At 53.6% G+C, this 25,759-nt stretch overlaps 1 protein-coding gene across 6 annotated transcripts in view; it reads right to left on the bottom strand.

Annotated features, from left to right (window-relative positions):
* The window catches only part of DIP2A (disco interacting protein 2 homolog A), a 123,849-nt gene that overhangs the window by 8,525 nt on the left and 89,565 nt on the right, over positions 1 to 25,759 (bottom strand). For 3 of the 6 annotated variants that reach the window (XR_003568690.1, XM_027857405.1, XM_027857403.1), the window contains 15 exons: positions 21,064 to 21,200; positions 19,049 to 19,129; positions 18,448 to 18,575; positions 16,999 to 17,113; positions 14,838 to 15,039; positions 13,357 to 13,466; positions 13,183 to 13,263; positions 9,794 to 9,917; positions 7,051 to 7,172; positions 6,757 to 6,868; positions 5,620 to 5,729; positions 5,000 to 5,130; positions 4,720 to 4,888; positions 2,378 to 2,548; positions 598 to 659 (listed from right to left, as the gene is read on the bottom strand). Coding sequence is in view for 5 of the 6 variants with exons in the window: in XM_027857405.1 (XP_027713206.1) it covers positions 598 to 659; positions 2,378 to 2,548; positions 4,720 to 4,888; positions 5,000 to 5,130; positions 5,620 to 5,729; positions 6,757 to 6,868; positions 7,051 to 7,172; positions 9,794 to 9,917; positions 13,183 to 13,263; positions 13,357 to 13,466; positions 14,838 to 15,039; positions 16,999 to 17,113; positions 18,448 to 18,575; positions 19,049 to 19,129; positions 21,064 to 21,200 (1,855 nt within the window). In the remaining variant the exon portion in view is untranslated. Of the gene's footprint in view, positions 1 to 597; positions 660 to 2,377; positions 2,549 to 4,719; positions 4,889 to 4,999; positions 5,131 to 5,619; positions 5,730 to 6,739; positions 6,869 to 7,050; positions 7,173 to 9,793; positions 9,918 to 13,182; positions 13,264 to 13,356; positions 13,467 to 14,837; positions 15,040 to 16,998; positions 17,114 to 18,447; positions 18,576 to 19,048; positions 19,130 to 21,063; positions 21,201 to 25,759 lie in introns of those variants that run through there. The other 3 variants (XM_027857404.1, XM_027857406.1, XM_027857407.1) reach the window with 3 other exon arrangements.

The raw sequence follows: 25,759 nt of genomic DNA, 5'->3' as shown, positions 1-25,759 counted from the left end.
GAATCCAGGGCAGCTTGGGGGCTCCCTGGACCGCCTGCGGGGCACAGATGAGGCTTCTGTTAATCGGACTGAGGAGAAGCAGGCAGCAGGAGAGTGGCATGAAAACCGAGACCCAGTTCTCTGCCCTCGGCAGCTCAACGTCCCTGTGACACGGCCATGGGAAGCTTCACCACATGCACTGCCATGAAAGGAGCCCCCGCCTGAGCCCCCCTGGCCCACAGTGCCGCCCGTGAATGCACGGAAGTCTGCAAACTTCCGCCGGGGAGGAGATAGAGCCCTGGGCTTGGAGCTAAGAACACCTGGGGTTCTGTGCCCACATGGCCACTGTGTGAGGGCACTCCACAGGTGGAGGGGCAGACTCAGCCTGCAGTGCCTGGTGGGCCTCTCTCTGTGCTTATGTAAAATATTTACCCACCACGCCCAGGGACGCAGCTTCCAGTCTGCAGACGCAGCACATGGAAAGGTCCTTACCCATGACAGGCTGCTGGCAGACATCATCCAGGACACATTCCCATCACGTCCACACAGACTTTGTGCCCACGTGGCCCAAAGGGCCAGAACTCTGGCTCCCCAGGGGAGGAAGGAGGAGGGGCCTACCTGTCATGGCGCAGTGCCCGCATGTCGACGTACACCGTGGTGGGGTCGGGGCCGGCGGTGCCCTGGTGGGAAAGGAAAGAGAACGCTCAGGAACCTAGGCTCCTAAGAAGCCGTATTTTTATTCAGCCAACAACAAGGCCATCTACAACTACGCTGTTGGACGTGCAGAAGGGAGCGGCCACCCCGGCTGCTCCAGGCCCACTTCTGGCCAGCCCACAGGGCCTGGCCCCGGGCAGCTTCAAGGCCTACGAGCTTCCTCTTATCTAGGCGGGCTGACTAGAGCAAAAACACCCCAGGAGGCAGCGAAGGGACTGGGCGCCCGAGACCGGGGAACGGGCCGATGGAATTTCCAGACTCTCCCCCATCTGCTAAACTAATTCTATGAAGGATGATAATGAGAGGTTTCCTAGAGAATTTGCAAAATGAAGCGTCAGCGTTCTTTTTCTACTTTTCTTCAATATTTCGAGCTAAGAATGCATTCTGAGACAGGAGTCCACTCCACTTTGCCAGACGGGGTCTTGCCGAGTCCAGCAGCCTCCCCCACCCCTCATTCCCGACAGTGAAGCCCACATAACATGAGGATTTAACGAATCTGGAACATGAGGACAACTCCCCCTCCCGACACAACAGCAGCTTCTCTCCAGAAGCCGCCACAAGGAGTCGTCGGAGCAGACGACCAAAGGAACCACGGCCTGGGCTGGGGGGCCTACGAGGATGGGGTGGGAAGACCGCAGCACATGCACACACGCCACTATACCTGCTCAGCCAGCTTTCCCAGCCTGTTGGGCTGACAGAGGGGCCCCAAGCAGAAGGAGCAGAGGTCAGCAAAGGGAGAGGGACAGAGGAGAAACAGCCGAAAGGAAGAGACAGAAAGGTGACAAGGAACAGGAGACACACGGTCAGATAGAACAAAACACATCATTGCGTCTTGAAGAAAAGAAAGGAATGTCCCGTTACGATGGTTCTGAAAGCACAGGGCAGCCCATGCCAACTCCCAGGACGACCAGCCAAGACAAAAACAGGAGGTGGGGACGAAGGCCGGCAGCCGGCTCATTCGTGGCCGCCTCAAAGAAACAGGAGAGGGGACACAGACTTGGAAAGACTTCCGACAGTGGCACTGCGTCCGTGGCCCCTCCCCAGTGACCGTCCACTTTCTTTGCTCGTCAGCTGTCTGAAAAGTGCGCGTGCCTTTTACTCACAAGATCTGAGCGGCAGGTTCTAAGCAGCCTGGGCCTCTCCACAGGCTGCCACCCAGAACCCCATTAAGTCAACAGAAAAGGGGCCTCAGACAGAGTTTCTGTTCCAAGGAAGTCTTGGTAAGCTGCTGACATAAACGCTGCCCAAACGACTGGGGTTCATAAATTAGGGGTTCACACAGTATTCAAGAGCAGGAGGGAAGGAAGAAGACTGAGGGAGTAGAATGAGGACGAGGCCTTGAAGACCAAGTTGACTTGCAAACCAGACGAGAAAAGGGCGTATCCACTGTTCAGGAGTTATTCTGAGACACTAACATTTCATTTTACATTGTAACTAAGGAATCGTGGACTTCTCATGGCAGAAGGGACCCTCAAGCCCTTTAGCACCCCCCCAACACCCTCCTCCCATTTTACAGAAAAGCCCGGGGCCTGTAGAGGCCAGCAGCTAGTTGATCACACGGTTAGTGGGTACCAGAGCTAGGGAAAGGGCCCAGAGAGGCTTCAGACTCTCAGTCGGGGCCATTTACCTGGGACCCCAGTGCCCGCCTGAGTGTTTCTGGGCCCAGAGCAGGAGCTCATCTCACCTGTAAGCAAATGGCTACATTTACTCTGCATCCGAATGTGGTGCTCACGGCCCGGGCAGAGAGACCCAGGTCTTTGAAGAGTTTGGAGAAGGACTGTGTTAATGCGATCCGTGGTCTCTCTTCTGCAACCACCATACACGTGCGCACGCAGGACAGGTTCACGCTTTTTGCCTGTTTGGGAATGGGAAAGCGGGCAGGGTGAGGAATCCTCCACCATGGCCATGACTCGGCTCTAGGGCCTGGGTCAAGGAGAGAACCCTGAAGGACCACTCCCCCCGGGTATCCAGGCAGCCTGGCTAAGACACGTCTGTGCTCCCTTAGGGCAGGGACGACGGCCTGGAAGGCCTGAAAACACAACCGCAGCACCTGACGGTGTGCGTCAATCCATAACAGTGCACAACGTAAGCGACAGAAGCCACAAAGGACATTTTCTCTGACAGAAACAGCTTGTCGCTGCCCTTAACAAAACTCAGAAACGCGACTGTCAACGTGGGTGGAAAAGTCCATAATACCGCGGCACTTGCAGTGACGAGCGAGTCCCCCGTGTGGGGCGTCCCGGGAGCTGACGAAGGTCACAGCTGCTCCAGGCTCCAGCCTGGCCTCTTGGCTCTCTGACTGCCGGGGTTGTCGATGTCCTCACTCCCTCTCCCTGCCTGACGGGCTGCCCGCCTCTCATGCTGGGCCGGCAGAGAGCAGGGGGACACTCTGGGTCACCTCCTCCATGGTCATTCTTCCTTCCGACTGCGCGGTCTGGCAGCCACCCAGAGGGAGAAGAGTGCGGCTTGGGTCTGCAGAACCAGCACACTACAATACCATTCCACTCCTCTCCAGCTGAATTTCAGGCTCGTACAAGATAGGACATCCTTACTTTGTTTGGACTCTGCATGAGACTGACCACAACCTCAAAGGAACCTTTATTTATTTCTTTGCTTACCACCTCCTCGGAGGTCAGAAGTCACGGTGGAAAGCAGCCGCCCCTTTGCGTGGGTCTGTCAGAACTGTGCCCAAGTTGGGCATGTGTGGGATTTAGTCCCAATGTCGTGAGAGTGCTTCCAAACTGTTTCCTCAGTCCTCACATCCCGTCCCCACCATGTCTCCTCTTCTCTGGGCTAGGCATGCCCATTCCTGCCAACAGCCTTCCCGGGCCTGGGGCCCAGCTTTCTCAGTATGGTGGCGTGTGCTCCAGCATGATGAAGTCCTTCCAAAAGACACGGCCTCCAGAACTAACGTGCCCATTCCAGGGGTAGATGTGGCTACTCTGGGTCAGGGACGCACAGAGCATGCCCGTCTTCTCGCAGCCAGAGCAGCCCAGGGCCGTCCCCAGGACCACCAAGGCTCGGTGACACGGTCTACTGTCCAGCCTGTGCTGGCACCCTGCCCTTGTGAAGTCTGGGTCTTAGCACGTGCAGGACTTGAGGTGGACCCACCAAAACTCAGCCTTCTCTGCTGGGCGGACGGGCCCCGTTCTCGGGCCCTCCCCACTTCCTGTGTCTGTCCATCTGACAAGCGTGCTACTTGGCGAGACGGGGGCTGGCTGATGCCTTTCGTGCATCCCCAGCACTCAGAAGGTGCTTCATCACCGTGCGCTGACTCTCTCTGACTCTGGGGCTGCCTCCCTTCTTGCGTCACATCGCTTACATAAAGTGGAAACTGAGGAAAGTGACAGCGGGCCCCTGAGCGATTGATGCTCGCCCACCGGCTGACCACACAGACGGCGTTTCCTTGTCACTGACACACAAGGCCCCCGCAGCACAGGGCAGCAGCATTGAGCAGCCAAGACCACGCCGTACCCTCACGTGTGAGGGCGTGATGGCGGAGCAAGGGCCTCGGCCCACCAATGACGCAGAGGGGCAAACGGCGGCTGTGGCAGAGTTGCAGGAAACGCCGGAGCAGAGATGTCTACACTCCCGGGAGGTCTAGACATCGGATGAAGGAACGAAGGTACCCTTTTCTCATCTTCTCATGAGTGCTAATGAAGGGGCACAGACCAAGAACCGATGAATCCCAATCCGTCCACGTGGAACTATGGAGGGCTGACCTTCAGCTCCAGCAGCCATTAAGGACAGGCAGGGTGGGACTCAGAGGGACCCCAGGGTGGAGAGGAAGAAGGCGTTCTCAGTGGACCAGAAAGGAATGGCCCCCTGGGTTTGCTGGAGGGGGGGAGCACAAAAAGCTGCCTCCTCTGCCATTTTAGCCAAAGGTGGACGGAGGGAGAAAAGAGCCCAGGCAGGCCCGGGGAGGGAGGGAGGGAGCCGCAGTCCCTGCCCCCTTGCCAGGCTCAGGGCTTGCCCGAAGGCGCCCCCTCCTGGCCTCGGGGTCCCCGAGGGGCCGGGGTCACTCACCCTGAGGAGATCTGTTTGTGTCCCCAGCCCTTTGGTGCACATCTCCATGACAGAGTAAGAGCAGAAAGTGACACGGACGCGGTACTGGCTCACGGCCGACAGCCACAAGGACACGTTGTTTTCAAGTTCGAGTGGAGGGACCAGGAGGGACTGGTGTCCTGAATAGACACTGGGAGAAACAAGGCAGGGAGCGCCGGTCGGGTCCAGGGCCAGACCGGGCCCGCCCTGCCTCCCTCCCTGGCCCTCCGTGGTGGGCAGCCTGAGGGCGGGGCCCGCGCACCTGCACAAGCACCAGAGGGCGAAGCCCAGGCCGCAGTAGGGGTCCAGGCAGACGGCGATCTGCCGGGACGGGTACAGCTCACACTGAAGCTTGATCGACCGGCATAAGGCACTTGTGGCCGCATGCGACATCTGGAAGAGGGGGACAAAGTGGCGTCTCCGGACAGGGATCCTGCTCCCCGCCTCCCGCCACCCCACCGGGATGCCAGGGTGGCCTGGAAGGGTCAGCTAGAGAAGAAGAAGAGTGCTGGGGCAAACGGGGCACCCAGAGGCACAGGGCTGCTGTGACCAGCCTCTTCCTTGGTTTTGTTCTGGCCCAGAGAAGTGCCCTTTGTCGTTATAATACTACTAAAGAGTTTTAAAAGTAACAGGTGCGCTGGGGGTGCAAGGGCAGACCTCTGAGTCCATCCATACGGGGAGTGCCCTCTCCAAGGCAGACAGCAAGCACGACTTTGCAGGGCTCATGGGTCCTTTAGAGGCTGAGGTGCCCCGAGGGGCCTGCCCAGGGCCACCCGGCCAGAAGGCTTCAGAGGCAGGCAAGACTCGCACTCGGGTCTTCCCGCCTCTCAGCCGCTGTCACCCTCAAAGGATGAAACCAGGAGCAGCAGCGCCGAGGCCTACCTTGACTCCTGCTAATATGCCCGTGGTGGAAACGCTGAAGTCTAAGTACGCCAGCATGTCGGGGGAGGGAGGCCGAAAAACACTCGCTACCCTCTTCTTTGGGAGGTCATCTGTTGCAGGAGAAAAGGCGGCCCCGTGAGTGGTGGAGCAGGGAGTGGGCGTAGCTGATGGCCTCATGATCAACCACAGACGGGCCCCCTGGGTCCCAGGAACGCTTCAGGTGGGTGGGTCCCACTGCCACTGAGCCCCTTAGCAAGACCATGGAGCAGCCAGGCCGGCAAGGGGCAGAGCCATACAAAGGCCAAGGTGTTCTCGAGGGAAAGGAAGGAAGGACGCTGCTAAGGTATCTGCTCAAAAATCCCTGGGGGCCTGGCCTTGGGGAATCCTGGGGCAGCAGGGAGAGGCTGGGGCATTTAGGGTTTTCCCTCCTCCATGCTGAGTGATTGAGTTCAGGTGATAAGAGCCAGTCTAGCCGGAGGCTCACCAGCTCTGACTCATTAAACCAATGGGGAAGGGGCGGCTAGGTGGCTCAGTAGACAGAGCACTGGCCCTGGATTCAGGAGGACCCGAGTTCAAATCTGACCTCAGACACGTAACACTTACTAGCTGTGCGACCCTGGGCAAGTCACTTAACCCTGATTGCCTTGCCAAAAAAATATAAACCAATGGGGACCCCAACCAGACCGCCATGGTGGCAGTTCCAGGGCCCGGCCCTGACGGATGAGCGAGAGGGTACAGTAAGGACCTTGGAGGGATGGGTCGCTGCTGCGCCCATGGTACGTCCTACAAGTTGGGAGGTCTCTGCCCAGGGCGACGCAGCAGGATGTGGCAGAGGCCCCACTGAGTCCCTGGCAGATTCTATTATTCCTCACCCGCTACCCCCGCTGCTTCCATACGAGGACTCGGAGTTCATTGGCAGCGGTCCTCCCCGGGCTGGCCTCCTCAGATCTACCAAGGATAGCCCTTGGACGAAGTGACTCACGGAGCCCACCAAAGAGGCTGCTCGGCCTGGCGGCATCTGGCCCGGCAAGGGCGCCAGACTGACTGCCGACCACACGGCCACTCCACGCACCTCCCTAACTGCCCCACCGCCCCTACGTGCTCCCTCACAGCCGTTCACCTCGCACACGTCAGCACCTGTGTCTAAGATGGCCGGCCACGTCTTCACGTCCACGGCAGCGCCCGCTTCCTTGGACTTCAGCAGCTTCATTATTGCTTGGGTTGTCAGAATACACGTGGACTTGCTGACCTGGGCAGAGGAGATTGTTCTAGATCCAGGAGAGGCGCTCCCTTGGCTCCCACCGCCCACCCAGAGCCGAAGAAAGCCTGCTCTCCCCCGGACCCGCCCCAGCCGGGCCAGCTCACGGAGGGACACGGGACCACAGGAGCACTTTCCACCTGCTGGAGCCACCAAAACTTTTACAAACTTACTTCGACAATCATCTTGACAGTGGGCAGAGTGGTGGCGAGATTCTGGGGATGAGGAGGGCGCACCGTGATGGGAACACAGCCAGCGTACAGACAGCCATAGAAGGTGGCAATGAGGTCCACACCTGGGAACCAACCGTGCCCGTGAGGGACAGCGCCTTAAAGAGATGGCTCAGACCCCCCTACCGCCAGAAGAAAGAAACGATCCACACACCACCATCCAGGGCACAATCAGAGAAAGCGATGCGCTCCAAGACCCACATTCCTTTGGTTATGACTAGGGACAGTGTCTAGGGATAGCCAGCCGTGCCCAAGAAAGCACAAGGCAAATCCTCCTGAGGTCGGCAAGGGGAAGACCCCTACTCATCCCACACTGTGAGAGGCTCTCCGTCGCTGTGTACAGGAACGAAGTGAATTCCCTGCTAGGGCCGCGGAGGCCAGCAGTCCCCTCGGTGTCCGGAGGGACGGGGAGGGAGGGAGCCGCCAATCTGGCCATGCCCATCGCTGGGGCTGCTTTAAAAGGGAAGTTATTTTATGCCTATTACTGTTTAGAACACCAACTCCGATGCACAGTAGGCTGTCTCCATCTCTGCCTCCTGGGGGGGAGGGGGGGCACTCTGCTCTTTGGCGCTTGGCCATAAAGGGCACCCGGGGTCCTCCTCCTCTTCCATGCTGAGAATGGCCATTCTCCGGGGCCCTCCCATGAGAAGTCTGGGCCGTGACAAGGCAGGCAGCCATTTCTCTCACCATATCCCTCTGCGTGTATTTCAGCCGGCTCCCGGGTCTTTCCAATTACAAAGAGCGTGAATACGAAGCTCTTCAGGTAGCCAGAATTCCATTTTTAATGTGACAGACCTAGGGCGCGTTCCCCACCAACGAGTCAGAGGGCCCACGCCCTCGATAACGGGGCCACTTTCCAGCTCGTTCCTCCCAGACCCCATCAACCACGTGCCGTGAGCTCTTGGGGATTTCCATTCACTGGGTGGGTGGGAACCGGCAGCCCTGAGCTGGCCAGAGACCTGGGGCATTTTCTCAAGGGTTCACTGAATGGCAGCGCTTAAAGATTCCCACAGTCTAGTCCCCTCTTGACTTCATCCTATTCCACATCCCTGCCCTTCACATCCTACTAATCAGGCTACCCACCCCTACTCGCCTTGACCTGGGCAGGCCTGCACCTCTGGGAAGCTCAGTGGCCCAGGCTCCACGTGCAGAGCCACCAGCTTCCTTCCGATCCCTGATCCCCTGGGCCCATCGCTCACTAGTGCTCTCCACGTGGTGGAGGAAAGGGACAGGGCCTTTCCTTTCTGACGTTACTTCTTACTTAGGTACTCACCTGTGTGCTTGGACTCACTAGAGGAGTGTAAGCGCCCTGAGGGTTTACTGTCTGCCTCAGTAACCCTAGAGTCCAGCACAGTGCCTGGCACAAAGGACGCACCCAATCCCCTTCTCAAACTGAAGCCGTGCTTCTCGAACATTCATCCATCAGAGACTGGATGGCGCTCGGGGCCTGTTTTAATGTTTTCTTACATATTTCAGTGTCAAGGGTTTTTCTCCCTTAGTTTACGTGCCATATTTTCCACCAATCTTTTTTTAAAAATTTCATTGCAATAAAAAAATTAGATGCATCTAAAAATGGGCACATTTACTGTCCCTAATCATTCCTTCTGTTTGTTTGTTTCTACCGTAACAGATAAATATTCCATTTCCTTCTATCTTTTTTAATATATTTTTTAAAAAAATATTTCTCACTCAAATGAAACTTACTGAGGCCCTGACACTGGCGGAGGCAGAGCAGGGAAAAGGCAATCTCTCTCCTCCCCTGTAAGCTGCTCAATACCCAACCCTGCTCTCCTTCTCCCTAAGGAAAAGGACAGAGCATTCAACTCCTGGCTGAAGCCACAAAGCCCCCCGAGGGAGAGACAGGAAGCAGTGTGTGCAGACCAGTTCATCCACCAGCACCACCGTGACCGCCCGCTCCTCTCAGATCCCACCGCGGACAGCCCAGGACTCTGGGCCCACAGGCCCCCAAGGGCCTTGGGAAGAGCAGGGCTTCCAGCCCAGGGCCCTCAGCTGCCTCTGGGAGGCAGCTCCTGGGGACTGCTGGCCAGCCCCTGCACGGGCTATGGCTGTAGCAATTAAAGACCCAGAAAGGAAAGTCCTTGTTACCAGAGTCCGGGGCCTTGCTCAGTGGTTCAATCAGCATCAGGAATGGGTGTCATTTTATTAGTGGAAACGGCATGAAGGAGAGACCCAGGCACCTGCTTTGCCCCTGCCCCTGAGGACAGGGGACCTTTCTCTCTAAACTGCAGCTGAAACCTTCCCTTGTGTCCTGTCCTCTACTAAAGTGGGAGCTCCCAGACAGTCAGGACTATCTGACTTTTCTCTCCCTATCCCCAGCATCTTGCACAGTGCGCGGCATGCAGTAAGCGCTTAAGACATGCTTCATTCATTCGTACACACATGCACATGGTGGGAGACCACGTCATGCAATACTGCTGACCAGGCCTGCTGAGCGCATTTGTTAGATGAGGACCCTTGCCCCAGCTTCAGTTTCTGCAGGAGGCCTACAAAACCTTTTGGGTTGTTTTCTGTTCCACTCATCTCTTCCGCCATTGTAGGGCACGAGTTAGGAGCCCCGGCGGCCTATTCTGAAGGATAGTTTTCGGCCTGAGGACCTCCTGCCCTGCTGAATGGCGGAGTCTCGACTCTGGGTGTGCAGGAGAGCGGGGCTCCTCCCGCCGCCTACCTGGAGGGTAGACCAAAGCCACGTGGTCACCAACGTTCAGCCGGCCCCTCTCACTCAGGGCAGCCGCTATTCTCTCAGCCCTCTTGTGCAGCTGGACACAGGTGGCAGCGCTGGTGACGGTGCCCTGAAGAGGAACAACACAGTGAAGGAGTGGGGCATTGCCACTAGCACCCCGTCTCTTTAGTTTAAAAAGAACAAAAAAGACCCAAGAAAGACCTCGGCGTCACATTTTGTCTTCAACACCAGCAAATTCCAACTGTCAAAACAGAATTAGGCTGAATTACAGAAAGGGGCAGTAGGTAGAACAGTGGATAGAGCACCAGCCCTGGAGTCAAGAGGACCTGAGTTCAAATCCAGCCTCAGACACCTAACACTCACTAGCTGTGTGACCCTGGGCAAGTCACTTACCCCTATTGCCTAGCAAAAAAAAAACAAAAACAAAAAAACCAGAAATACAGGTGGTCTCAAACACCTCCCCCCCTTGTCATGAGATTTCCAGCAGAGTCCGCCATTCCTGGCAGCTCAGGAAGGTCACAGGTCAACCTCAAACTGGTGTAAATCAACTAAGAAAAAGTCATTCCACTAAAGGTGCTTAAAGTGGGCAAAGGAACAGGCGCCACCAAGAGCAAAAGCACTGGGTCGTTACTGCCTGACGGTACAAGGCCAGTGCACTGACATTTACCCCAGTTGAACCCCACAGCCTTGCCAAGAAAAGGGCGGGAAGAAATGCGTTATCTTCTCAACAGAGAAATCTCCCTGAGGGGATTTACACAGAATGCCACTATGGTTAACATGCACCCAAGCAAAAATCCTGAAGATGCAGATAACCTGCCAAGCAGGCCTCTCAAAGGCCCGGGTTTGGGGTCTCCCAGGCTCGGGACGGGAGCCCCACTAACGAGTCAGCTAAGCCACGCTGGGCCACGGGTGGCTTAATCAATGACAGTTCCATCCTTTCTTTGCACCAAGAGGGAGGCATGGGAGGCCCTGGGGGCAGGAGGGAAAACAGTGGGAGCCTCAAGGCAAAGGGACCGCTGCACCGTCAGAGTTTGTGGCAGAGGAGAAGGGAGACGATCGCACCCAGACTTCAAAGGGTTCAGAGGAAAGGCAGGCAGGGTGCAGTGCTCCCTGGGAAGTGAACTCTGGGGGCCTGGCGGGAAGCCCAAGCAGGAAATTCTGAAGACAAAAAGAAACACTTCCCATGGAAAGGCAAAGGGGAAGCCGTGTGAAGTGACCCACGTGCATTGAAAAAAGGCCGCACGAGGCCCCAGGCTCCGGTTAAAAGGACGTCAGACAAGCACACGGACGCCCAAGAACAGCGCCAGGCACCCGGCGGCTGAGCAGCGGCCAAAGAGAGCAACGAAGAGCTGGCTGGTCTGCCCGTCCATCCATCTAGCTGAATGTGGGGAACGAGCACCAAAGAAGGGCAAAGACCGAAAGACAGTGAGCGGAAAGAGGGGCAGCAGGCCCCCCGAACCCTCGTTCCACTTCTCTTTTCTGCCAAGAAAAATGACCTCTGAAGCCCCCAGGCGCACAGAATGAGCAGTGCAAGGGGAGCCACTGTCAGTGACCCCACAAATACTGGAGAGCTGGGGCTGGTTCTGGGGCTGGAGAGGCCTCAGAACAGGGAAGAAAAGGGAACGTGCAGCTGAGCCTTCCGCTGGCCGAGGACCCCAGGGCGTCCCTTTGGAGGAAGGGCTCTGGCCTCTGGGCTTGGCCCTGGGCTACTTATTTACCGTCTTCAACAATAACCTGATTACAGGCCCGAGAGCTGGCTGGCACTCGTCAGGGACGCTGGTAAAACAAGGCTGAGAATGATAGCTGACGTGCAGGACGCCACAGTCTAGATGGAGAGTGCTGTGAAGGCTCCGATGTGGTTTTACAAAACCAGTCTCACGGGGGGAGATGGGGCAGTGGGACTGGACGGCACCTCGTCTGTCCAGCATCCGGTGGCTCTGCTGGGCTGTCAGCTCGGCCTGAGCCGACGGTGTGACACAGCGGCCAAGAGAGAGAAAGGCCCGCTGCTCTGGTCAAAGGCTCCCTGGAGGACAGTGTTGGGGCCTGGGAGCCACGGCGAGGATCTGGAGCGGGCCGTCAGGATGGGGAAGGGCTTCTAGTTGCTAGGGAGCAGACGCTCGCTTGCAGAATCCAAAGGGCTACCACCTGGAAGAAGGCTACGGCCAGAGCCGCGTAGCTCCAAGTGACAGAGTTAGTCCCCCTAACGAGAGAGCCGGGGACTTGTGGCTCTTTTCGTGGCGTGTGCATGAATTCACTTCCCCTACTCCCTGAGAAGTGGTCGACCTTGACTTGTCCCAGTGACAGAGGGCAAGGGCCTGGTGGGGCCGAAGGCCGGCTCCAAACACCAATATCTGGGCCCCTACCCCCTTGCACGTCTCTGTCCCTCTGTGCACATCTGTTCTCCCACTCTTGGGGGGTTTCCTTTGAGCCAGTGTGCCAGAGAGCCTGATCTCTCTTGCAAACATGCACCACCTTCAGGCCTGGCAAAGTCCCTGCTGACCCAGGCCCCAGTCAGGCACGGATTGCTAAAACGGTCTTCACATTCCTCTTCCCAGGCCTAGTCTACAATCGACTGTCTGAATGATTTTTCCAGCTCAGCATGACCAGAACAACCTCTCAGCACACTCCCTGGACCCCACCTCACTTTGCTGCGTATCTCCTCTCATCAAATCTAACATCCTCTGCCTGGGGCTGCAGGACCTCCCTGAGTGAGAGCTCCTCTCCACTCAGGCCTGGCTCACCTCCACCCCTTCTGGGTCACCTGTACCAGGCTCCCTGCCAGCCAGGACCCCGGCTCTGACCTCTCCACCCACAATGGCCAACACACCCACCCTCATGTCAGTAGGGTCATACTGCTCGTCTGGACCTTGGCAGTTATGGCCTGAAATGGTCTTCCTGCAGCATCCCCTCCAGAATAGGAACTGGAGCCCACAGCTCACTAGCGCCTCGGGCTGAGCGGAACTCTCCGACCCGCTGGACACTATCAACGAGCAGGCACTGGGCGACAGTAATCCCTGCCTCTCAACCAGCTTCCTCCTTGAGCAGAAGGTGTGGGAGAGCTGGGGGGACCCCGCTCTTGACAAGAGTGCTCCCCCTGGGGCAGCTAGGTGGTCCAGTGGATAGAGCACTGGCCCTGGAGTCAGGAGGACCTGAGCTCAAATCTGGCCTCAGACACTTACTAGCTGTGTGACCCTGGGCAAGACACTTAATCCCACTGCCTAGCCAAAAAAAAAAGTACTTCCCCTGACTAAGCAGGAACCTGAGAAGACCCCGGAAGGCTCATTTCTTCACTCAACTAGCCAGCAGTTAGGACGTGGCCCTGGGAATGAGGCACAGACATTCCCCAATCGCTTGCACACCTCCAGCCCGCTCACCTTGGCATTCAGCAGCAGGAACAGAGGGTGGTCTGGGGTGGTCTGGGCCCGCCACTGCAACACATCCGCCAGATACAAAAACTGATCAGGAGAGAAGGAGAGGTCAGGCCTGCCTGGACGCCCCACGGACAAGAGGGACCACCCCAGGCAGGGCCCACGGCTGCACTAGGCCACCTTTCTTGCCTGGTCGTTGTCCTCCAGCTGCGTGACGTCTCGCCCCGAGGCCTGTGCGATTCTCTTCCCGGCAACGAGGTTCCCAACAATCATGGAGGCAGGCCCGACTTCTGCAGTTTAAAGAGAAAGATGAAGACCCCGAGAGAAGCTCCTTAGAATGAAGGAGAGGCCACTAAGGAGTGTAAAGGCACCGGCTGGGAGTGCCGGTCACTGTCAGTGAGTGACCCTGCCCCACATCGGCAGGGCAGGGAGGGAAGGCGTCCAGGGCTCTGCTGCCCGGGCCACACTGCTCCCTGTGGATGCAGGGACATGACGTGAGTCCCAGGAACAAGAGGGGCTCTGACAGAACCTGGGGCCCTGCAGAGGTATCACGTGGTGGGGGCTGTTCAGCCCGAGGCAAGGGGAGAACAGGCCACGGGTGCGTCACGGCCGGACCAATGCTCAGAAGGTCTCTGGCTGTACCCCCGCCCCCTCAAAGATATCCAAAAGGACGAGAAGGACCCACAGGGGCTGAAGCACTGGCAGCAGCTCTTCCTGCTGGCCGAACAGTGGGTGGAGCTGGAAGAATGACCAAAGGGATGGTTTCAGTGAAACCTGGGCAGCCTCACAGGAGCTGCCGAGAGGAGCTGGGCAGAACCAGGAAAGCCATTTATCCCATAACAGTGACGGAAAGACAAACTCCGGAAGATGTAAAACCTCGGATCAACTCGATGCCAACAAGACAGAGCCAGGGACCTCACGGGCAGAACAAGACAGGTGTTTTGGGGACCCAGCCAATGGGGGGATTTGTTCTGTTGGACTATGCGTATTTGTTAGATGGCTTCTGGTTTTCTTTCTTTTTCGTCCCAAGGAGGGGTAGGAGGGAGAGAAAACATTATTGAATTGAAAAAAACTAAAAAAAAAATTTTTTTTAAGTAAGACTTTGGTTTGGGTGCCTAAAATCCTAGGGGAATCTGTGGGAAAATGGCCCAAAGCCCCTGGCGAGGTAGCCTAGTTGCTCTGGGACGCCTCCTGACTCACGGCCAGTCCAAGGGTCTTAAGCAGCATGGCTTCTTTCAAGCCTCTTCTCACTGCTGAGAAACACTGGACGTGGCTGAAGGATAGTGCGAGGACGCACAGCTTTTACAATCTGATTTGCACAGCTGGTTCAAATCACCACACTTGACCTCCAGACCTTCTAGAGAGATTCTCACAAAGGCAGATGGCAGCTCCCAGCAGGTAGAGTGGGAAGGGCGCCTAGAAGCACCCCTTCATTTCACAGATGAAGCCGCTTTGCCTAGCCCTCCCCCACTTCCAAGTGCCACTCATTGCACCCCAGTCCTCATTCTGGTGCATCCAAAATCACCACGTCACCAAAGGATGTAAAATCAGGCTTTCCCACTCCCTTCTCCTAATGCCAGGCTTACTAAGCCCAAGGACCAGTACCAGAAGCAAACCCCCGTGAGCACAGAGAGCATCCTTCCACGTCCTGAGTCACTGACCTGGCTGCTTCTGGCGGGGCTTGGGAAGGTTGGTGACACACGTGTGAGGGCACATGAGGACATTGCAGGGGTGCAGAGCGCCCTCCAGGAAGCGCTGCTTGGTTTCAGAGATGTGGATTCCCCCGAGTGGAGCTTTGGGCAGCGTGTTGGCAGGGACCAGGGCGAGACAGTACACGCCAACCTGATGGATACTGTCTATTGCCTTAAAGGAAAGAACACAGACCGGACATTCACGGACACATCCCTCAGGAAGAGAATGCCCTGTAAGCTGCTAGAAAGGAGCAGCCGGCCCAGGTGCAGAGGCTCACTGCTGCCACTCTACAGGTCAGGGCGGGGCTGGTGCTCAGCGACATCACTAGGGTCCACTGGGCACAACCCAGGCCCTTTTCAAAGACGATCACTAAGAAAGGACGTGAACATCTGAGGTGCTTCTGAGCAGGAACTCAGGGAATATTTGCTAACACACAGATGCATACGCATGTGCATTATCTTCACTTCTGTAAAGCATTAATGATGCTGCCTACATGTGGATTAAAAGGAGCGGCTTTTTCTCCATCAATTCCACCAGGTATCCACGTGCTGAGATACCAGGATAGCCTCACCTCACTCCTCTAATCTGTTAAAAAACTAACCCCAATGGCAAAGAATTGGAAATTGAGAGGATGCCCATCAATTGGGGAAAGGTCATGGGACATGAATGTAATTGAATACTATTGTGCCATAAGAAATGATGAGCAGGCAGACTTCAGAAAAACCTGGAAAGACTTAAATGAACTGATGCTGAGTGAAGTGACCAGAACCAGGAGGACGTCGTACACAGTGACAGCCACGCTGTGAGATAACTAACTTTGATAGACTTAGCCCTTCTCAGCAACACAAGGATCTAAGACATCTCCAGAGGCCTCATGATGGAATATGCCATCCACATCCAAAAAAAGAACTGTGGAGTTTGAATGCAGATCGAAGCATGCTATTTGCTATTTTTTTTCTTCTGTTGTGTTTTGTTTCCTCTTTCTGGTGGTTTTTCCTATTGGTTCTAATTCTTCCTTATAACATCACTAACGTGAAAATATGTTTAATAGGAATGTATATGTATAGCCTATATCAGATTGCATGCCGTCTTAGGGAGGGAAGTGGGGAGGGAGGGAGGGAGGGGGAAAAAATTTAAAACTCAAAAGCCTATGGAAGTGATTGTTGATAAAGCAAAATAAATTGATTTAAAATTTTTTAAAAATCCAACCCCAAATCTTGCTCCGACTCATGTCCTCCCAAAAGGGGAGTGAATTTCTCTTCCACCCCTTACGTGTATCAGGGCTTCTCGATTTGCCTGCAGCCCCACAACCTTGTGCTGGAAAAGGGAATGGTGTCTCTCCACCTCCTGGTCTGGGGTCCACAATGCCCTCGTGACTCCTCATCCATCCCAGACCTATAACTTCTGGACACCCCCTTGTTTCATTAAAGTAAGGAGCTCATGGGTACGACGCTTGTTTCAAAAGCCCCCCAGCACCTGACCCAACGATGACGATGAGAAAGTGACATTTTAAGTCTGGAAAAGCTAGGCAATGACCTTCTGTGTCCAGTCACTGTGGCTTTACCCCGCCTGGGCTCCCTGCCAGGTGTGCCCTTCCTCCTCTCTCCAACGCCCTCCAAGGATCGTCCTCCAGGAGGTCCTTCTGGATCCTTCACTGTTGGTGCTGCCCCCACCTATTCCAAGCCTTCCTCTTTCTCTCGTAGCACGCTGCAAGGCCCCCCAAAGAACGTAGTTCTTTCTATCCCTGTGGCTTATCATGCGCGTACTGGACAGAACCTCAAAAGCCAGAGACTTCAGGTCGAGGCCCAGGGTGTCCCGGCGGGCTTGCTGCCAGCCCCAGGCCCTGCATTTTCTGGCGAAGTGGTGGGGAGCACCAACGTGCCACCTGAAATCCACTTCACTCGTCTAACCCCCTCATCTTGCCAAGTCCCAGCCAGGCTCAGGACTGTGTCCAGGGCCGCAATGCCCATACAGGGTATGTGGCGGAGCTGCCATCCGCCAGGGTCCTGGAAGGCACCTAGGAGGCCACCTAGCCCAACCTCCTCCTTTTCGGCTGAGGAAGCCGAGGCCCAGAGTGGCCGAGGGACGCGTCCCCCAGCTCCTCGGCCCGCCGAGCCAAAGGGGGCTCACCTGCAGCACCCGGCTCATCCACTGAAAACTGTCCTCCTCCGACGCGTCTGGACGCTGCTCGGCCACCAGCACTATGCGGTCATCGTGCAAGACGGTCACTGAGAACACGGCTATTCTGCAACAAAGGGCAGGAGCAGGGTCGGGCCAGGGGACGGGCCCCCGGCTCCTTCCCAGATGTGCCCGTGCCCTAGTGCGGGGCTGCCTTTCCCTTCCGAGTGGGACCTGCTCTTTTCTTGGTAGAACTGAGTCAGGGGAATCATCCCTTCCCCTCGGAGTTGGACCATCACCAGACCAACAGGCTGGATCAGAGCCTTCCATGTCGCTGCTCTGCTGATCCTGGTCCCCACAGCCCACCTGCTTTCTGGACCCTTCCCACTGTCTCTGCCTCCGATGGCCCGGCCCTGGTGGAGACCCTCACACAGACTCGCTTGGCTGTCACACTTTCACTCCCCTACTTGAAATCAGGGGCTCCCTACTGTCTATCTGTCAAACACAAAACCCTCCAGAGTCAGTATTTCTACCCAAACACTGTGTTCCAGACAAATGGGCTTTCTTGCTGTTCCTCACACACAACACTCCACATCTTCTGCCTCCAGGCCTTTGCACTGGCTGTTCCCTATGCCAGAAGTGCCCTCCCTCCTCCCCTCTGCATCTCAGAATCTCTAGTTGCTTTCCAAGCTCAGCTCACATGACCCCTCCCCAATGAGGCCTTTTTGGATATGATTTCCCCCGGGCCCTCACCTTAGCTGCTCCTAACTTCCTCCAAATAATGATCTCATGCTTATTTTGTATATACATATACATGGAACATGCTAGTGGAACGGAAGCACCTGGGGGCAGGGACTGTTGCATTTCTGTCGTTGTATACCTAGTATAGTGCCTGGCACATGGTAAGTACTTAATTAATAAATGCGCACTGAAACAGGCAGCTAGTTGGTTGGGTGAATACAGCACTAGGCCAGGAAGCAAGAAGTCCTGAGTTCAAATCCAGCCGCAGACATTTACTGTGACCCCAGGCAAGTCATTTTGACGCTGTTTGCCTCAGTTTCCTTAGCTGTAAAATGGGGATGACAACAGCACCAACCTCGCAGGATTGTTGTGAGGATCAGATGAGCTGGTATTTGTAGCATGCTCAGCACAGTGCCTGGCACGTATTAGGTGCTGCAGGAATGCTAGCTATTATCACAGCTGCTACTGGTGAAAACGAGGGAGCCGTCATTGGCAAATCCCAGATACACTCATATTGTTTCTGCTTTCAACTTCACTCAGAGAGAGGTGCCCTGTGTTCTCAGTTTCCTAACCACTAGAGAGAGGCACCTCACCTTGGGCAAAGGTCACATGCGACAAGCTAGAGGGAAAGCCGCCCGGAGCCTTCCCAGCGCGGGCGCCCCCCCGGATCTCAGACAGAATCCCTGTAACGGGGGATCAGGCCCTGGCCTGGGTCAGCACCTTCCTCTGTAGACGAACTTCATCGGTTCTACCGCCAACGCGGTGGCCACTACGTCGTCTGCGTTGTGCCTGCGAAGGCCGACCACCATCAGCCCGTCCAGCTTGCCCACGACAAACACCAGCTGGTCCTCAACACAAAAGACAGAAAGAGGAGTCACCGATGGGAAGGAGGGGCGATCCTCCAAGGCCAGGGGCCAGGCGCTGAGGGAGAGAGGCAGAGGCAGACCAAGGAATGCAGAACCAGGCCATCTGAAATGCTCTGATGTGACAACGGCCAGTGAAAGGCCAGCACCTGGTGAGCAGCAGGAAGAAAGGGCAGACCAGGTTGGCGCCGGAGAGGGGGTGGCTGGGGTCAGGGGTCAGGTGCTCTTGGACAGAACAAAATCTTCAGGGCGGGCACGTGCAAAGCCGTGCAACTTTGCCAGCCAAGGGCAGCTGCAGCCAGTGGCTCACAATGGGCAGCAGTGGGGCAGGAAGGGGGAATGCGTGTAGGAATATGCATACACATGTGCACACATGTTATATATTTAATAAAGAGAATGGATCCTTGCCGCTAACAAGAGTGGCTCTGGGTGTGTTTTCTATCCCTCAGGACACTTACTGGCCCGATAAAGCCCAGCAATCCTGTCCGTGTAAAAGGCTGGTCAGAAACGGGCACGCCTCCTGCCGTGACCGGAATCGTCTGATGGAGAAGCAAGAAAAGGAAATCAGGCCATGCTTCTCCCTGGCCAGGCCAGTCCTGCCCGTGCTAGGAATGCTGGACACGACCCCAGGCTCAAAGACCTGAGCCGAGAGAGGAAGAGCAGGCTGGGCTGCATCGGACCTAGGCCGGACCTATGCCTCCCAGGCATTTCCTGAAGCTCATGTCAACTCAAAGAGCAGGCAGAGAACCCAGGAGGTCTCTGGGGGCGGGCACCCCTCTGCTGTCTGTGAATTTCCAGAAGACGTGTTTGTGAAGCAGCCCCAGATGGGGATGCCCCATAGCTGGAGCCAAGTCAGGAGCTGGAGGGCCCTGCCCCTCCTCACCAGGGGCACCGAACTGGTCTCCTGGCACACTCCACCCACCCCTGTTACACTAGCATGGCATTCCCATCTGCAAAAATACTCAGTGAACTAAAAGTAAATAAATTAATTAGAAAAATAAATACAAACAAGTGAAAAAACACTCAGTGAGATGATTTTAAGGTTTGAGTGACCAAACGACTGTCCTGCAGGTGGTAAGTTTTTTCTGCAGGTGGTAGTTGTTTGCTGTGTAATCACAGCAAGGGTTCCAAGTCTACAGAGTTTGACTAAAAAATTAAAAAAAGTAATTTCTGCACCCACAATCTTCCCTTTGAATGGATGGAGCACTCCAAACATAATTTCCATCAAATTTTCATTGATATAAGGAATAAAGCTCACACGAAAGAGACCATTTTACTCAACAAACACTGGCTAAGTCAATCCTGAGGAATGATTTTTTTGTTTTGTTTTTTGTTTTTGGCTAGGCAATGGGGTTAAGTGACTTGCCCAGGGTCACACAGCTAGTAAATGTTATGTGTTTGAGGCCAGATTTGAACTCAGGTCCTCCTGACTCCAGGGCCGGTGCTCTAACCACTGCGCAACCTACCTAGCCGACGCCCTGAGGAATGATTTTCAAAATCTCTCTGCACACACAGATCCCAGTTTCCTCCAAAACTAAACTCAGGATGCCAATCAGGTTTGGTTTGAGAGGAGAGGGAAAGGGAGCACCAGGAAAGGGAGAAGAAAAGAAGGAGGGAAAGGGAAAAGGACGGAGGGAAAGAGAGAGAGGGTGGAAGGGAGCTGAATTTTGCTAACCTACTCCTTTACAGTCAAATGGGAGGCTTCCCTGGACCCCAGACTACCCCTGCCCTCAACAGAAAGCTGACCGGGTGGGCAGACAGAAGCTCTGAGGAAGGAGGAGGCCAGAGGCACCGAGGACCCCTCCACTCTTACATTTCTGGGCTCACACCAACGTGGCATACCAGCCCCCCGCCAGGGAGGAGGGGACCCCACAGACATTTTGCCTTTCCCATTCTCTTACTTCCTCGGCCCATCTGCCAGCCCTGCTCACTGCTGTTTGCCCAGTGGATTCCACCATAATTAAAGGGCAGAAACAGTTCACATCCCCACAGGGCTCTGAGGGCCCACGACCTCGCCTCTCTCACACTGTTAGTGTGTAACGAGCTTTAACCACATCTATCCAGGGCTAATGGAAACTTTGCCAAATTTGTGAACCGACACCACATGCCCAGCACTGTGGGTACAAAGAGGGAGGAGGGCAGTCAGGGGAGGCTTCCTGGAGAAGGTGATACAGGAGCTGAGCCTGGAAGGCTTTGGGCTCAGGGCATGGAGAGGAGCACAGACCACCCAGAAGGCAGGGTTTGCAAAGGGAAAGAATGGGAGTGATGGCTTGGGCAGCGTGGACCTCTCAGCCTGGCTAGGGCTGCTCTTTAGGCCCCACAGAGGCTCTGAGCAGGCCCAGGCCTGGGGAAGATTCTGGCAGCCGTGCCAAGGATGGAGCAGCGTGAGGAGAGACCCAGGGGAAGGCTGCCGCACACCCCCCAGCCCCCTGAAGGGCGAACAAGAGAGGCCCGGCGGGGCCTTCGGACACACCTCGAACACATTCCTGGTGATCCCGACCAGGCCGTAGTAGGCAGCCCCAGTGGCTCCAGAGTGGACACACACTTCTCCCACTTCGTCTGTTCTGCAGAGATAAGGGGTGCCTTCCACCTTCACCACACACACACTGGCTGAAAGACAAAGACAGGCCGAGTCACAAAAAGAGGTGCACCGACTCCAGGACATGCTTGTTCTGGGGCAGAAAGAGGGCGCAGGAGATGACTTGGGACGCGCTGCCTCGGTCTTGGCGATCGTGCCTTTTCAGTCCGTCAATCGATCAACATGGATTAAGCACCCACTGTGTGCCAGGGACACAAAAAGTGGCAAAAGACGGGCCCTGCCCTCAAGGAGTCCACGGACTAAGGATTTTCGGAGACAGAGAATTAAAATTTGTTTGTGCTATTTCTGAAAACCATTTTAGTTTTCATCTGTGAACATCCCATAAAATGCGACTCCACACCATCAGCATCAACATGCATGCAGTGGTGGAGAGTACCATCAATTAGCCGATCAACAAACATTTAGGAACTGCTTCCCCTGGTTGCGCCCCATGCAAAGAGCTGGGGATGCAGAGACAGGCCAAAGCAGGTGCTGCCCTTGAGGAGTTCAGTCTGGCAGAGGAGACACCAGGCATCTAAGGAGGTCCGTGAGTGACAACCAGAGCAGATGGGACGCCGTGGGAAAGAGGAGAGCTGGGCAGAGAGGGGAAGGAGGCCGGGAAGAGCATCTTCCAGGAGGTGGAGAGAAGCAGAGGCCTGGAGGCAGGGCATCGGGCTGGCAATAGTAACGGCGGTGGTCACACTGCGCTGCGCAGACCTTACCCCCTCTGTGTGCGTCAGCACCCCCACTTTAGGGAGGTGGCCAAGCCCCTATAGTGGGCATGTCAGTACCCCAACTTTAGGGAGGAGGCGGCGAGACCCCTCTGGTGTGTGCGTCAGCACCCTCATTTCATATTTTAAAAAAATTTTTATTCATTTTTAAATATAAAATGAGAAAAAAAGGAGAACATTTCCTTGTACACGGCAGAAGGTAAGACAGGATTCAAAATAAAACGATAAATTTCCATTTCAAGAAAACCCACAAACTAAATACTTCCTGTTTTCAGTGCTGCCCAGCTTTTTTATGCTTTCTTGTATGTTTGGTTTTGTTCTCTGCTGTGCACTTTTGACTTCGTTTTTTTCTCCACCCCACCCCCCCACCCCAAAGGAGGCTACATCTACACACACTCACACACAATCTGTGAGACTGAACTATGCTTATTTCTTCCTACCATCTGTTTCTCTGAAGGCGGAGAGCAGCTTCCCTCAGAGGTCCACGTCTTTCACTTTTTTCTAAATCACCCAGCTCATCGCTTCCTATACCACAGCAATATTCCAAACCAGTCACACCCTATCTGAGAGACTGTCTATGAAAGTTCTCCCCCAGTTTTCTGCATTCCTTCTATTCTTGGCTACACTGGTTTTATTTATACTGGAAAGCTTTAATTTAAAATAATCAAAATTATCCATTTTTCACTTCAACAATGCTTGCCTTAGAATATAGTTTAAGGTCTGATACTGCTCAATCTCCTTCCTTTACATCTTTTTTCCATGGTTTCTTTGACATTCCTGACCTTTTGTTCTTCCAAATGAACTTTGTTATTATTTTTCCTAACTTGGGAAAATGACTTTATAGTAATTTAATTGGGATGACATTGAATAGTTAGGTAAAATTGTCATTTTTTAATTATATTGGCTTTACCTACCCATGAAAAATAAATATTACTCCAACTATTTAAATCTCACTTTATTTGCATAAAAAGTGCTATATGTTCATGCAGTTCCTGTGTCTATTTTGGGAAGTATCCTCTCATACTGTCAAGATATTTTAAATGGTCTAAAACAATATTGAATAACATTGCTGACACTTAGGGTGTAGTTTCCCTATTTTTTTCTCTTTTAATTAAATACATTTTAGCTTTAACTTTGTCTGAGATTGTGATTACTGCTTCTGTTTTTTTTTATATAACTTCTACTCCAGCCCTTTATCTTTGCATGTATCTTTCATTTTTATGTTTCCTGAAACAACATACTGTTGAATTCAGATTTTTAACCTGCTCTTCGTTTCCATTTTGTGGGTAAATTCATACCATTCACATTTGAGGCTATAATTACTTGCTGTGTATTTCCCTCCTCCCTATTTTTTCCACACTATCCTTCTCACCCTATTTATCTCATTCCTCCTCAAATTTACTCCTACCTCACTAGTTACCCATCCCTCTAAAAGCCTTTCTCTTTTCCTCTCCCCTGCCCTTTTGTACATTTAGAAGACCTTTCTGCTGTGGGACTTTGGGGATGGTACCTTGGCCCATCATGGATAGACTGTAAGCTCCTTGAGGGCAGGGACTGTTTCTCTCTGGGTTTGTTTTCTTTTTTTTCTTTCTTTTTTTTTTTTGGTGAGGCAATTGGGGTTAAGTGACTTGCCCAAGGTCACACAGCTAGTATGTGTCAAGTGTTTGGTCTGAGGTCGGATTTGAACTCAGGTCCTCCTGACTTCAGACATATGCCGTTCCCCCTTTAATCCATTTCAGATGGGAGTACCCGCCCTCCCCTCCACTTGCTTCCCTGGTATCAGTTCTTCTTTTCGTGCCTCACTCGTGAGATCTTACTCATTTTTCTCCCTTACACAGTTTTATTTTCTTTAGTGTCACTCCATCAAATACAGCTCAGCCTAGGCCTTTCTTTCAAACTACCCAAATAATGACAGTCTTTAAGAGTCCCGACAACATCTTCACATATAAGTAGTAAACAATTTGGCCTCATTGGTCCCTTATACTTGGTCTTTAATGTTTACCTTTTATTTCTCCTGTCAAATTTCTCATTTGTCAAATTTTCCATTAAGTTCTGCTGTTTTTGTCATAAATATCTGAAAGTCTTCCATTTTGTTAACTGTCTTTTTTTTTTCCCCCATTCAGTATTACACTTAACTTTGCAGGGTAAGTTACCCTTGGTCATAACCCAGTTCTTCTGCTCTGTGAAGACCTACAGTCTTTCAATGTATTAGCTGCTAGGTCTTGTGTAATCCTTATCGCAGCTCCATGATATTTATATATTTTTTTCTTGTTGCTCGCAATATTTTCTCCTTAACCTGGGAGTTTTGAAACTTGGCTATGTATTCCTGTAAGTTTTCCTCCTGGGATCTCTTTCAGGTGATCAGTGGATATTTTCTATTTCTGTTTTGCCTTCTTGTTCCAGAACTTCAGGGTAATTTTCCTTGACAATTCCTTGTAATATTGTATCAAGATCCTTTTTTTTAAATCGTAATTTTCAGGTAGTCCAACTATTCTTATATTATTTCTCCTCAATCTGTTCTCTAGTTGTTTTTCTGATAAGATGTTTCACATTCTCTTCTATTTTTTCATTCCTTTGATTTTGCTCTATTATTTCTTGGTGTCTTATATCATTAGCTTCCCTTGCCCAATTCTAGTTTTCAAGGAATTATTTTCTTCAAGTTTTTGATTCTGTTTCCAGTTGGCTGACTTTCTTTCCATAATTTTCTTGATTTTCTTGGATTGTTCTTCTTTTTCTCTATAATTTTTCCTCAATCTCTCTTACTTGATTTTTAAAGTTTTTCCAAGAACTCTTTATGGGCTTGGGACCATTTGATGTTTATCACTGAAAAAGGAGCGGCTTTTTTAGCTCCAGTATTTCCCTCTGAATATGAACCCAGATCTTCTCTATCCCCATAGTAGCTATCTGTGGCTAGGTTCTCTCTCCTTTGCTTACTCATTTTTATTTTTGTTTTATTTTGTTTTCAGCAGCTATTATTATAATCAAGTTCTAGTCCCAAGGAATGATGCCCCTGGCCTTAGGTCTGCTATATGTTCTTACTATTATATTCAAAGCTCTGTCCAAGGGCCCAACCTTGAGCGCTCCTCTCTACCCTTAAGCCACGGCTAGGGCCCCTGGCCACGCTGTCCTGCTCCTGCTCCCTGTGGCCCCTCCAGTGGCTGCAAACTACAGCTGTCCTCTCTGCCCTGGAACTGAAACCAGGCACTCTGCTCTCCTGTGAGTGCCCACAGCCAGCAGGGTCCCCGCCCCTCTGCTAGAGTGCTCACCCGGCGTGTGCCCGGTCAGCACAGCTGTGCTTGGTCCTTCAATCTTCTCCTACTTGGCCATCCCACCCAGACGCTGTTCATGAGGTGAAAGTTCCTAAAGCTCAGCTGCCCCCCAACGCTTGCCACTGGTTGATTCCATGTCACTCAGGCCAAACCTCTGCCCTGAAGATCAAGTCTTTCCTGGGGTCTTATCAAATATCTTGGGGGGGGGGGAGGGACAACTACTTTACCTGGACTCCCCGTTTGTTTCTGCTGCTCGAGGTTCACTCTGAGTGATGTTCTGTCTTTTTTGTGTGGAGGAAATCTGGAGCTCAAAGTTTTCTAACCTACTCTGCCATCTTCCCAGAATCCTCTCCCAGTACTCCAACTTTGGGGAGGAGGCGGCAAGACTCCCACAGTGTGCGCGTCAGCACCCCCACTTTAGGGAGGAGGTGGCAAGACTCCCACAGTGTGCATGTCAGCACCCCCACTTTGGGGAGGAGGCCATGGCGTGTATGTCAGCATCCCCACTTTGAGGAGGAGGCGGCAGGACTCCCACAGTGTGTGCGTCAGCACCCCCACTTTGGGGAGGAGGCCATAGTGTGCGTGTCAGCA

This window comes from Vombatus ursinus, unplaced genomic scaffold (genome assembly GCF_900497805.2).
Source record: "Vombatus ursinus unplaced genomic scaffold, bare-nosed wombat genome assembly UNPS02012147.1, whole genome shotgun sequence".
Taxonomy (NCBI): domain Eukaryota; kingdom Metazoa; phylum Chordata; class Mammalia; order Diprotodontia; family Vombatidae; genus Vombatus; species Vombatus ursinus.
Note: the sequence above shows the minus strand (reverse complement) of the source record. Positions and strands in the feature narration are given on the sequence as shown.